The sequence below is a fragment of the Coccinella septempunctata genome, chromosome 5 (assembly GCF_907165205.1).
Source record: "Coccinella septempunctata chromosome 5, icCocSept1.1, whole genome shotgun sequence".
Taxonomy (NCBI): Eukaryota; Metazoa; Arthropoda; class Insecta; order Coleoptera; family Coccinellidae; genus Coccinella; species Coccinella septempunctata.
This window is the reverse complement of record NC_058193.1, coordinates 16,558,157-16,571,813: the sequence shown is the minus strand read 5'-3', so window position 1 is coordinate 16,571,813 and position 13,657 is coordinate 16,558,157. Positions and strand designations below refer to the sequence as shown.

Genomic DNA, 13,657 nt, shown 5'->3' with positions numbered 1-13,657 from the left:
TGAAAAGGGATATCAGAAATTGAGAAACATCATGTTAGACTGCTTTCACATCAATGGTTTTTACCGGAAAACAACCGGATGAAAAATTATTCATCGGGTTTTATGCGTACGGTTGGCACATCGAGTTCTCGAATCTCGCGGCGATAAGCACCGCCGAAAGAGCAATCCGGTTGTTTTTCGAAGCGAAAGTGAACAGAAACCCGGAACACGTGTGAAAGATACCATTATATCACTGTAACTCGAGAAAGGAGTCTTAATGGACTCGTAAAAAGGCGTAAATTTTTTGTTAAGTACGAACTTTACATCTGGTATGGTTTGGAGGAATGTTGAGCATCAATTTTGTCATGTGTATGTTTATTAACTTTTTCAGTTCGACATCTCTTAGTACATATTGATTTATGTCCAAAAGATTAATTATGATGAATGATGAAAGACTGTCCCATCGAAGAATTAAATGATTCTCCCTTTATCATCTATTTTCCCATCTGGTTAAAGATGCGTGGATTCAAGTATTTTCAATCAATGATAGATGTTTAGATAATCCCTGATTTTCGGAGATCAATTTTTACTACGGAGATAGTTCTCCAATCTCCATATGAGGGGATCAGAGCTGAAGTGAACCAAGTCCATGCAGCCTAGTTTTGAGATAAATGGCTTAAAAGTTGTTTATCACCAATTAATTCAGGAGTGACTTCTTTAGATTTTAAAAGGTTAGAATGTCAGCATATGCTTACATGAGAATAATAATAAATAAAGAAGTCACTTTTGAATTAATTGGTGATAAGCAACTTCTGAGCCATGTATCTCAAAACTAGACAGCATGGACTTGGTTCACTTACGCTTTGAAACCCTCATATATGATTCTTCTCCATAAGAAGCTCATGCTGCTCATGTTTGATTGATGTTGAAGCTACGCTGAGTAATGTCTAATGAGTATTATGATTTTATGTTCTTAGCTACGCACTACTAATGTCCAGAAAAAACTTCCCAGAAAATTTAAACAGGTACTATTTAAATTTGATCAAAGTCATTTCCTCTCCTTTTAATTTCAAATATGCGAAAACTCTCCTTTACAAAAAATTAACTCCTTTTTGTTTTTATGTTGCTGGCCAAAAAATTTATACTGAGATAGACTTTTCTGAATAATTCCCTTCAAAGCATAAAGAGTTGAAGTTAAATTAATGCTGTTTGGAAAAATAAAGGGTTAGATCATTTGTCAAATAATTATTTACAAAATTTGTATGAAGTAAAAATACGTAAGTACGATCAATCAATAATCATACTGTTCTTCTTTACTATTATATAAAAGCATGCGCCTTTCGGCGCCATTGAACTCAATATTCTTTATTGAATTCAATGTTCGGCGCATGTTCCTATAGTTTGGAGTTGTTATGGGTTATGTTCTGAATTTTCCTCTCTTGAACTGAAACTCTTCCATTAGAGAATTCTAAAACTATAAATACGCTTATCAATAAATTGGCTAATCTTATGGCATCCCTTGAAGATATCGACAGCGGAATGGAATCACAAGAAACATCTCAGTCAGGGCCAAAAGACTTTTCTCCTGACAAAAAACTGGAGATAGAGTCCGACTACGACGATGAGGTAAATGAATAATAATTTCTATTGGTATATTTAGATAATAATTGTTTCTTCACTTAGCCTGATGAAACTCTTGGTGAACGATTGTGGGGATTGACTGAAATGTTTCCTGAATCTGTTCGAAATGCATCACAGACTATATCTGAAGTAACACAGTCTGGAGTGAAGAATTTTTATGGTTTTTCGAGGTCAGCTATGTGGATTGTATTCAGCACCTCTATCATCCTCTTTGCTCCAGTCATTTTTGAAGTAGAAAGGGCACAAATGGAAGAAATGCAGAGAAGTCAACAGAAACAGGTAACCCCTTAAAATTATTACTCAATACTCGCTTAAACCAGTAGTTTCACTTGTATAAAAAGATAATTCAAGGGGTCTCTTATGTCCTGTGTTAATTGTTTGATGAACCTTAAATTTGAACCCTCAACTGCGGATATCTATTGGTTTGTTTGTAGAGTGGTTTACAATGGTTGTTAACTGTACAGAGCAAGCACAATTCCATATAAGTTGTAGGCACAATGTATCTGTGCTTGCTCTGTACAGTTCACAACACTCTACAAACATTGAAATAATAATACATTTATAATTGTTCGATTCATTGAGTAATGATTCAAAAATTGCTTCGATTAAATGTATATATTTTCACGTGAAAGTAAAAATGTAACAAAGTAACAAATATCAATATAGATCTATGCACAAGATTAGGCGAAGTCTGTCCGACTCACTGTCTGTGGTTAAGGGTTTATCTAAAGGACGAGTTGTTTGATGTAATATTTAATTTTTCCAATATTCCATTGATTTCGAAACATATAAGACTGACATTTCATGCTGTGCCCTCTTTCAACATTCTATTAGATATCAATGACATCAACTTCTAGCATAATTCCTGATCTGAATGAACTGATAGATGTAACATGTGTTATTATAAATAGGCCTATCCTAACCTAACCTATTAACGAACTGCGATATGCAGATGACACGGTCATTCCAGAAAAGTGTACCTCAGGTATTAGAGTGCCTGATGGTCTGAGTGGTGGCAAGATGTGATGAATTTGGGATAAAACTAAATTTGGACAGAGAAGATGAAAACAATAATTGTCAGCAAGGTTCCGAAATTTAGAACAACAAAATAGAGTTTAAAAGAGTAGCAAAAGTAACTCACCTAGGAATCCTTGATGAAATTTACCCCTGTTGAGCTAGCAGAACGACCTTGCAATTTGAAGTTTTTTTTCTGACTTTGATTCATTATAGCAATGAAAATTTTCTTGCTGTAATTGGAATTTTAAAGTTTTTCTGGCTATTTATTTATTTATTACCTTAATGAAAAATTTTTTGCTTTGTAATTATTGGAGAAATCGTGGATTTACTAGCCTGATGTTAAGGTCTGATTACATCATGATTTTAGGTTAGGTTAGATTTCAGGTCCTTATTGGGACCTACTGTGGATTTTTCATATAAACTTTTTTTTATCGGTTCTACTAGCTTCACTGTTAAGATAGATCACTAATCAATCATGCATTTATTTAATATTACTTCATTCTTTCTGGATAATTTTAGGCTAATTTATTCTCCTTTGAGAAATGTCTCAATTGAAGCTAAGAAAGTAAATCCTTCATGCATTCAGCGGCAGATAATGAAAAATCTAATCTTCTATTGAAATTCTTTTTCCAAATCTCGAACTAATGAAAGCGATTCTTTTCGAATTTGTTATCAAGTGAAATCCACATAATTTCTGTTTTGTTTGGGAAAGTGATAATTTTTAACAAATAAATTGATTTCTAGAGTACAAATAATGGATTGCGAATATTCCCATTTCATAGATCCCGCAATTCCTTCAACAAATGGATAGCAAAAAATTCAATTGGCATAAGAAGTTAGCCTGAAATTACTTTGAAGTTATGGTGTTATCAGAATCTGCATCAACAATCGATTATCAGTTTGTTTCAGCTAGCTAATTGTTGGGAAGACAGAATCTACGATTTCTTCAATAAATGAACCAAATTTTTTTCACTATCGCAGCAGGGTAATCAATTAGTCTGAAAATATGTTATAATGGAATTGTTGATAAAACTTCTACTAGCGGTTTGGTTCCAATTTTTTATCCATTTTTTTTTAAATGAACACAAGAAAAACCCTCTGTAGGTTCAAGTGAGATCCCAAAATTATGATGTGTGCAGAAAAAAATCCAAAATTCCTAGGTTGTTCTGCTAGCTTTACGGGGGTATCAAATTTGGTTGTACTTGCTAGAGCTAATAACACGCGTATAAAAGGCTGTATTATGTATTATACAAAATGCAAACAATATTTTGCAACTGACAACTGGGTATTTCATTCAGAGCTTGAATAATCAAATGCTAACGTTCACTTTCCCAATCAAATTTAAAGTCCCTTTAAGCTCAAAGCTTTCTTTACGGCCGGTTTCATAGTCGCTTTAATTTTTAAGCTTCCTTTAACCCTACGAACGTCCAGTTTCATAATCAAATTTAAAGTCACTTTAAGCTTAAAGCTTCCTTTAATGTCATTTTTAGTAGGGTTAAAGGAAGCTTTAAAGTTAAAGCGGCTTTAGGTTTGATTATGAAACCGGCCGTAAAAATGACACTAAAGGAAACTTTAAGCTTAAAGTGACTTTAAATTTGATTATGAAACCGGACGTTAGTGTCATTTCTAGAAGGGTTAAAGGAAGCTTAAAAATTAAAGGAACTTTATATTTGATTATGAAACTGGCCGTAAGTTTTCTCCATTTTGCTGTGCCTGCATGGTGTCGAAGCACGAACGATGTCATCATCGGTAACATCAATAAAAAGAATATAATCATGCCAATTCTGGTGCTACCAGAGGATGCTCTGACTTTCTTATACAGTGTGGTCCAACGAAATTCAACACCTTGATTTACCGGCTTTAAAATTAAAATGTGCGAAATCCCCCCGGACGACTTTTGATTCTAGTGGCAACGACTTTTCCGCTTATTGCATCCCCGTAACGAGGGTGGGCACAACCCCTTGATTTTGAATAGGGATGAGGGGTGTTGCGGTACCTCATTTTGAAGATCTTATCGAGTACTATCTGATCCCAAAATTCCGCATCAGAATTTTAATCTATATCGAAATGACAGGTAAAATAGTGGTAGAGTTCTAACTTTTGTTTTTTGTTTATCAAATGCTGAAAATGGGGACCATTCACTTCCATGCTTGCAGTAATGTAAGTTTTGCTGAAAACGTTCACGTACATCATTCAAGATTTCTGGTGTAATTTGACGGCATTCATTAATGATCCGAGTTCGTAAATCATCCAGTGATTCAGGCTGGGTAGCATAAATCTTCTTCTTTACAAAATTTGACAAGAAAACTGTAGAGATTATTTTGTATGCAACTGAACAGTGAATTCTACCGAAAATACGATTGCAACTGCAGAGAATTCACGGCGCATGAATTCACGGATAATTTCTCTTTAGAATTCTCGGCTGTTTCAAACTGGCTTAAGAACTGACGCACCGGTTGAACGAAATGAGGTGGTGCGCCATCTTGTTTGGAAAATGATGGTGGTTCTCTGCATTCTCCAATATTTGCACGAGGGGTGGATAAATAGAGTTCCCTAAAAGATCTGAATAAATTTGGCCAGTGAGATTGCCGGGTATAAATAAATCATTTCCAGTTATTAGTGACTCAAAGCAGTCAATACACTACATCTCTTCCTTTTAATAAACAGAGTGCAAGTTTATGGATTAGCTAAATAGAATTGTATACAGGGTGAGTCTTGGAGTCATATAAAAATTTTAATAGTAGATTATTAAGGTCAAGTGAAACACTTGTTTCCTATACCATTTTTCCCGATTCGGTTCGGTAAAAAAGATACGGGCTGTTGAAAAACCATAGAAAAAAAATATTTCCAGTTTTATCTCGAAAACGGTTTTACCGAATGAAATGAATTTCGGAATATAGTTTTTCATTTATTTGATGAATCTTTTTCGAACACTAGATAACACCCACGTTTTCCAGTTTTCTCATTATGACCATTACGTACCATAAAAATACTGAATATTCAAAAAACCCAACTATTGACATTAAGTTGAACGTTTTGCAAAATAAAAGTATTCTTCATATATTCTCGTATAATGCGTCGTTTTCGAGTAATTAGATGTTCTGTAACATTCTCATCCCGAATATCTCAGTCGTAAAAGACTGCTTTCTTTGCAGACTCCTATACCCATTCATGGCTCCCCAACTACTTCCTGAAGTAATCATGCTACCGCAGGCTAGTTGACGGGGTTCGCTCGCTAGACCACATTCGGTTACGGAATTTATATCGATGGAGTACACAGTACTCCGAGTTCTCGGTTGCGGGTGGGTTTAAGGGATGAAGCGATAAGTTTTCGAATTTGATCTTAGAAGTTGCCCCCCCGGAATAAAAAAATCGAGTTTTTATATAATTCCGTTCTGCCGAAGCTTTTTCGTTTTCAATGACCCACTCTGTATATATCTTAAATTATAGCGACTGTGTTAAATTTGACCTTATGGTAATGTTTGTTTTTCAGATGCTGTTAGGACCTAACACAGCTGTGGCTGGTGGAATGGCACCAATGATGCCATCAATGCCACGATAAATAGGGAATTGACTTACTTTTTGTACTGAGATATGAATTCTTGATTGTAAATTTGTTGTTATTGTGTTTATTGCAGTCATGCGTCACATGTACATTGTTAAATTTACATTTACTATTGTAAAGTTTAAGTAGAATAAATTAGACAAAAACCTATTATTATTATTATTATTGTACAATTTACAAAAGTAGAGGTTCAACACCTATGAACTCAAATCCAAAATAAAATTCAAACGAAATCTACATAGTAACCGTCAACAAAATAATGAAATCTAAAATATAAAAACAATGAAACGGCTACTGCATTACAGTATGAGAGAAAAAAAGTCATTCATCGCCGCAGACGCCAACCGTCGTATCTACTCTTGAAAAAGTTGACCAAAGCCGCATTGACAAGTCCCTCAGACAGCTTATTCCGAAGATGGAAAACTCTATTGGTCATAAAATGTTGCATATGAGATGTCTTGAAATCTTCTCTTTTCAAATTCAGTGAATGGCCTCGCAAATTATTGTTGTTGAGTATGAAGAGATCGCGAATATCGTTGCCAAAACGTCCATGGAGGGCATGGAATGTGTAGACCATATCCGCCTGAGCTCTCCTCTCTCCGAAGCAAGGCAAACTGCTAACCTGTAACCTCTCTTCGTACGAAGGACCGAACGATCCCGTAGGGAAAGCGAGTCGCCCACCATTGAAGCGATTCCAGAAGATGCGCATCTGCTCGAGAAGAGTGCTTACAATGGCTACCGAAGGCGTTCAAAAGCGAAGCCGAAGAACTCAACATAAAGATCTCCATTACAAAAACTAAAAGTATGGTAATATCGAGGCAGCCACGACGATGCAAGCTGGTAGCAGATGACAACATAATAGAGCAAGTTTCAGATTTCAGCTATTTGGGGGTCGAGGTATTGTCGTGGGAAACCTGGCGGGTGTTGTCAGGGAGCATGTCAATAAATCAGCCAGTGTACTGTCCTGACCTTGAATTACCTTGCGCTGGTCAGTGATGCTTGTAGAATTCAGTTTACTTCAAAGATACTTATACGAATGACAGCACTTTAAAGACACCTATTTACTCTACGGCCAAAAATCGTGATCGTCTGGTTGTGGTAGGACTACACATTACGTAGACAACCCAAAGTACTTACCCTGATTACTACCCATACAGCACATGTATCCATTGAATATCCATTGGACGTACAAAATGGACATGACGGACATCCATTGTACGTCTAGTTATGTACAATGATAGGTCCAGATAATGTCCGAACCTCACTCGATTTAACATCCTGTGGACGTACATACACGATGTACATTGGACGTCCAAACATGATATACAATGGACATACATACAGGATGTCCTTTGGACGTTCATAAAGGATGTCCATTGGACGTACATATAGGATGTACATTGGACGTACATACAGGATGTAAATAGAACGTACATTCAGAATGACCATTGGACGTACATACAGGATATACAAGGGACGTACATACAGTATGTATATCCATTGATTGTCCATTGGATGTACAAAATGGACATGGCGATGACGGACATCCATTGTACTTCCAGTCATGTACAATGATAGGTCCAGATAATGTCCGAACCTCACTCGATTTAACATCCTATGGACGTACATGCAGGATGTACATTGGACGTCCATACAGGATATACAATGGACGTACATACAGTATGTCCGTTGGACGTACATAAAGGATGTCCAGTGGACGTACATATAGGATGTACATTGGACAAACATACAGGATGTACATTGGGCCTACATTCAGAATGTACATTATATGTACATGCAGGATTTACAAGGGACGTACATACAGGACGTCCAGTGGACGTACATATGGGATGTCCAGTGGACGTACATATAGGATGTACAATGGACGAACATACAGGTACGTCCAATGTACATCCTGTATGTATGTCCATATAATGTTAAATCCAGTGAGGTTCGGACATTTTCTGGACCATTCATTGTACATGAGTGGACGTTCTTTGGACGTCTCAAATGCCCATTTTATACGGCCAAAGAACGTACAATGGATGTACAGTGGATGGGCATATGCTTTATTTTTGGGGTTAGCATTTTATAAGTTTGATATACCGACTCTATTGAATATACCGAAAAAGGTATTTTAAAATCCCACCTATCAACACATATTTTTATTGATACATATAAGGAAATTGAGATTATTGAAAAATGATATGCATGGGTAAGTTCTAAATCTTTAAAATTAAAATACAATAAATAACAAATGTGCTTAATTTAAACATTGGACTACCGCCCCAAAACAAAAAAACTGAACTACAAAAAACTCAAATAACAAAAACGCAGAAATATATATATATATACACTAGCATAGTAGGAATCACTCATCAGGTCTTCCTCTCGTTGGCTCTTCTAAGCCATTTAGAAATGGAGTCTTCTGTTTCCCTCCTATCCCCTTTTTTGCAGTTTATGGCCGTTTCTGCAAATTTATTTAATTGAAATTGTGCCGTTGTCATATATCATATCAATACATCACCATACTATGGACATCCATAAAACGTCCATTTTTGAACGTACAGTAATGTCCAGAAATGTACATCCTACGAATGTTGAGAAATGAATAATTATAGATACTAGAAAATGATAAATCCAGTTGTCGTACAGAAAAGTACAATTTCTGGAAGTACATATTTATATCCAGATCCGAACATCCAAAAGATGTACATTCATGGATAACTCACGTTGATCCAAAAATGTGCGTTGAATGGACGTTGTAATGAATCCCGGTTTTCTGAGGAAAATTGGAGTTCATTTTAGTGCATTCCTTTCGTTTTCATATTTCCGCCTTTGAAAATATTTAATTCTCAAATATTCAGTACGTTCATTCCGATAGGCAGAGTAAATGTAAAAAACCGTTTATCTGTGTTTAACGTTGTTTTTCTTGCATGCCGTTGAAGATTTCGACGTTTTTCTGATGTTGATATGCGATAATAAACCGGAGCTGACGACGTTTTTCATTCTTGTCGCATTCTGGAATTTTCAGATTTTTAACGTGTCATTTGCCTATGAGAGCAGTTTTTCCCCCCGCGACGCTCTCTTTTACTTCAGTCTTTCACTTGGTGACTTCTACTTTTGACTTTTGATTCTGTTACTTCAGTCGCTTTTTACTGCTCATTTACTTCAGTTAGTTTATGCTCCGTACTTTCTGCGTTTAAGAATAATTTTGTGTTGCTAGCATCAGTGATATTAAGAATTGATTTTTAGTTTTTTTCCTTTGATTTTCGCGAGTGCCTGAAACAAAGGAGGTAGGTTCCCGTCTTTACCGTTCAGTTTCTTTGTTAAACCTATAACGGTTACTTATTTGTCTTGACACTGCTGTACTGTATCGCTTTCTGTTATATTTTATCGTTCTTTACCCTGTTTCGCGAGTCTGACTTTTCCCTTCGCTATCAGTCATGGCGCGTAAGCCCTTGGGGTACTGAAGGGAAAGTCCCGTCAACCCCCCTGTCCGCGTTCCGCGTCATAAGTGTTGAATCCAAAATCTCTTCTTTTCTATCAGTCATGGCGCGTTATAGCCCTTGGGGTAGAGAATGAGAGATACCGCTCGTCGTCAGTGAAATCCCGTAGTTGCGCTAAAAATAGACCTTTTCTTCGCTATCAGTCATGGAGCGTTATAGCCCTTGGGGTAGCGAATAAAAGTCTCGTCCCTGGTTGTGTTTCATTTCTGGAGAAATACAATTACATCCCGATACCGTATAGCAAGTCATTTCACTTCGCGAGGTCATCCTCATTATTCATTTCGTCAGTTCTGGTTGGCGCATTTTAATGAACAACCTTTGATTTTCCACTGCACACGGTATAAGCTTTATAAAGTGCTCGTGACCGGATAGAATTTCCCGAATGTATGTTTGCTGATAGATTCGCTCATATTTCATACCTACACATATTTCCGTTGTACATATAATCAGTTTCCGAAGGTGTGAATAAACTTTTACATAATTTGATTTTGACTACTTCGTTATTGCTACCACCCTAGATAACAGCGAACTCTGTCTCCGACTAGCAGCTACTCTGGTAGGTTTGCTATTCTTCCTAGTGAAAAGAATAGCTGGCGCTCGAGATAAGTTTTCTCCGAGGAAACCCTGTTACAACGTATACTAACGTACAAATTCTGATAGTACAATTTAGATCCAGATTTGTATATCCATAGGATGTCCAATAAGGGACGTATATGGATGTTTGTCCAACATCCCTTATTTAAATTACAATTGACATCCATGAAACGTCCATTTTTGAACGTACAGAAAATATCAAGAAATGTACATCCATTGGACTTCCATATAAGGTCCGTAGACGTTTGTACTTCATTTGAATATAAAATGGACGTCATGTGCTGTTTGGGTGTGCCCCTTGGATCTATGTTAAGCCCATGGTTCCGAGGGGAAAGTGAGACGTACTCCTTGAGTCCACGCTCGGATTCCCGGCGGGGGGTAGGCAAGTCGTAGTTTTTCTTAATTAGAAGCACTTACATTACCCTTTGGGTCTACCCCAAGTCCAGGGACTCGAGGGGTCAATTAAGTCATAGTTACCTACTTCTTGCATGTGGTACTAACATTGCTTCTTAGGTCTACCCCTTGTCTGTTGACTAGGGGAGCTATGGTAGCCATAGTTAAACACGCCACTTTCTCCTGCTAATCACCCAAAGCCTTTTCTTGCTAGTTCTGCCTCCGGCGCAGTGCAGGCCTAGCCTAGAAGGAATATGTGTTCGGGTTATTGCGGTGTGAAGCACTAAGATTGCTCCTTGGGTCTACCCGGAGTCAGGGGCAAAGTAAGCTATAGTTACTCCTCACCAAATTTCGATTTGTTGCAAAGCACTAACAATATATTTTGGGTCTGTAGATTCGAGGGTCCAAGAGAGTCATAGTTGCTTCCAGTTGGTTTTTCCTGTTTCTTCCTTTGGCTTGAGTTCCTCTTCTTTGTTTCTTCACTGTCGTTTTCGTTGTTTCCCGTAACGTAGAAATCTTCGTAGTGGGGAACGCATAAGAAATAGGAATAAAACAGTGAGGTACTAACATTACTCTTTGGGTCTGCCTCGAGTCCATAAATTCATGAACTCTGAGAGCCAAAAAGTTACTCCCTGTTGTTTTTGGTCATTCTTGGTTTTCATTGCTCCCCTCAAAACAAGTCTTGAGATTCCTCGCAATCATTTAAGCCCCTGCACCACGACAAGGTGATGACCAATCGCACGGGACCGTGGGGCACCCTGTGTAGTTCAACCTCAACTCACCAGATCAAGTATAACGGCTTTTCCTAAGTTTTCTGATATGTAACGACAAATATTTGAAAAGTTTCTTATTCGAAGATTCGATTATTACCGATTGACGAGTATGTTTTGGTTTGTTTTTAAACAATATTTCCATCTATATCCAATTAATATGTGTTTTTAAAGTTTTAATATCATGTTCAGTTAGCTAACAATTTCTAGTATTTTTAATATGAATGATAATTGATCTCATTTAAAGTATGAGAATAATTACTCATGATATTCTCGACTTGACATTGATTACCCTAAATTGGAGATTATTAGAACGCCCATCAATTTATCATTTCTTGAACAGAAATTGGATGATTCTCATTCTCGAACCACATTAAGCCGAACCTAAAGAAGATGAAGTTTAATGAGAAGGAAGTTTGTGTATGCCAAACATTGATAAATAAATTTCAAAAAATAAGCTCATTCCCAACGAATGGAAATTCCTTCGATTTCAAATTGTTCCTGAAGTTTATAATACCCAGAATAATTTTCGGAGGCCCTTTATTTTTCGGAGTATTCTGTCACTTATACCAATCTTTGAAAAGTAAGTAGCTTATTAACATATTATTAAGTTTATTTATTTATTAAGCTATTAACTTGGGAGCTGAAAGAACAGTAAATTTGGTTGGACATTTGAATAAAATGAACGTGCTGAAAACTTGAGAGATAGTACAAGTGACTTAAATGAATGTTTATTCCTGGGAAGAAATTTGTTGACCCAGTCGCACCCGACGCTATACGGGCAGAAAACGAAACTCTTCATGTGATGTCAATCATCACAACAATATTAATATCGTCGCCGAACGCTCCGGAAAATTTTTAAGAAACCGATTAATCCTCTCATATATCGCCGTTAGTCTTCTCTGTTGAAATCATATATTGGTTAAACCAAATTGATATTGAGCAACTTTGAGTGAAGAGAATTGTGTATTCTATCACCGAGGTATTAAGCACGAAGTACGGAAGGAAGGTTCCGAAGGTTTTCCTTTCCTTTGGAACCCCCTTTCTGCTACCAGACCAGTGAAGGATCGCCAGGTTTCTTCCTAAGGCCGTTGGGGTGAGTAACTGCATTTTCACCTGTTCAGTTGCCCAATATTCCCAATAAAGAAAATAAACTCCTGTCGAATTCGTATCGGCGGGTGGTATGCATCTGAATTAATTCTAACTCCCAATAATTATCATCCGAAATATTAGTCGCAAACTCTTTGCGACCAATTAATATCTTAAGTTCGTAGCATGGAAGAGCTATACAACCATCGAGAAACATTTTTCAGAAAAAATTATTATTTTGGATCACAGAATACGATGGCTTATTATTTTATTTGCAATTCATTCGCTCAATATCTATAGCAATATCTTTACCTTGAGAACCCTCCTATGACCCGTTGAGAACCCCCTTCGGTGCTCCGCAGTGCTCAATCCTGGAATCTATTCTATTTTTTATTTATATATCCTCTACGTGCGGTGCCCCACTAGGCTGAACTGAAGAACTGAGGCCTAGTGACCCACAAGTCGACAGAGAGGTGTTCCTTTCACTATAGAAATTGTGGGTGTTGTATTTCCTAGGTGTGTCATCCTTAACTCTTCAAGGTTGCTGCCAATGATTCGAATCATTGGGATTGTGTTACGCCTTATGTTTTAAAATTGTAAATTCTATTTTTAGCTTTCATAAAGACCCGAAATAAAAGTCGAAACGTTGGCATCTCATGAAGGATTTTATTTGCCCAGTCCTCTCAGCCACTACCTATTACTGAATATATTGAAATTATTTGTGTATTTTCTTAGTGAGATAAGGAGCCCTAATCAATAAGGAACTGCAACGAACATCCATTGCAATAGTAGCAATAGTAAGCGAGACACGCTTTTCGGACGAAGGTAGCGTGGTAGAACAAGCGTATACTTTTTTCTGGAAGGGCTTGGCGGAAGGCGAAATCCGACAACATGGAGTAGGCTTCGCCATTAGAAACGACCTGGCCGCCAAACAAACCGAATATCCAGTTGGCACCTCAAAACATTTAGTGACCCTACGCTTTCCTGCAGCAAATAACACGTTTGTGAACATCATTGCAGTATACGCTCCCACTTTGAACTCCTCTGACAACTTGAAGGACACTTTCTACGAAACACTCGTTGCTACATTAAGTAAAATC

The 13,657-nt window shown here is 37.1% G+C and overlaps 1 protein-coding gene across 3 annotated transcripts; it reads left to right on the top strand.

The window, feature by feature from the left end:
- Positions 1 to 329: 329 nt before the first annotated feature.
- Positions 330 to 6,352, top strand: LOC123314271 (mitochondrial import receptor subunit TOM22 homolog). 3 transcript variants are annotated; one of them, XM_044899438.1, is made up of 4 exons: positions 330 to 348; positions 1,505 to 1,605; positions 1,663 to 1,899; positions 6,131 to 6,352. In XM_044899438.1, exons 1-4 carry the CDS (start codon positions 345 to 347, stop codon positions 6,197 to 6,199), a joined length of 411 nt encoding a protein of 136 aa, XP_044755373.1. In that variant the 5' UTR covers positions 330 to 344; the 3' UTR covers positions 6,200 to 6,352. The 3 variants fall into 3 exon arrangements, with proteins under 3 accessions (XP_044755373.1, XP_044755375.1, XP_044755374.1); XM_044899440.1 differs by lacking the exon at positions 330 to 348 and adding an exon at positions 1,142 to 1,256; XM_044899439.1 differs by lacking the exon at positions 330 to 348 and having other exon boundaries at positions 1,345 to 1,605.
- The last annotated feature ends 7,305 nt before the right edge of the window (positions 6,353 to 13,657 follow it).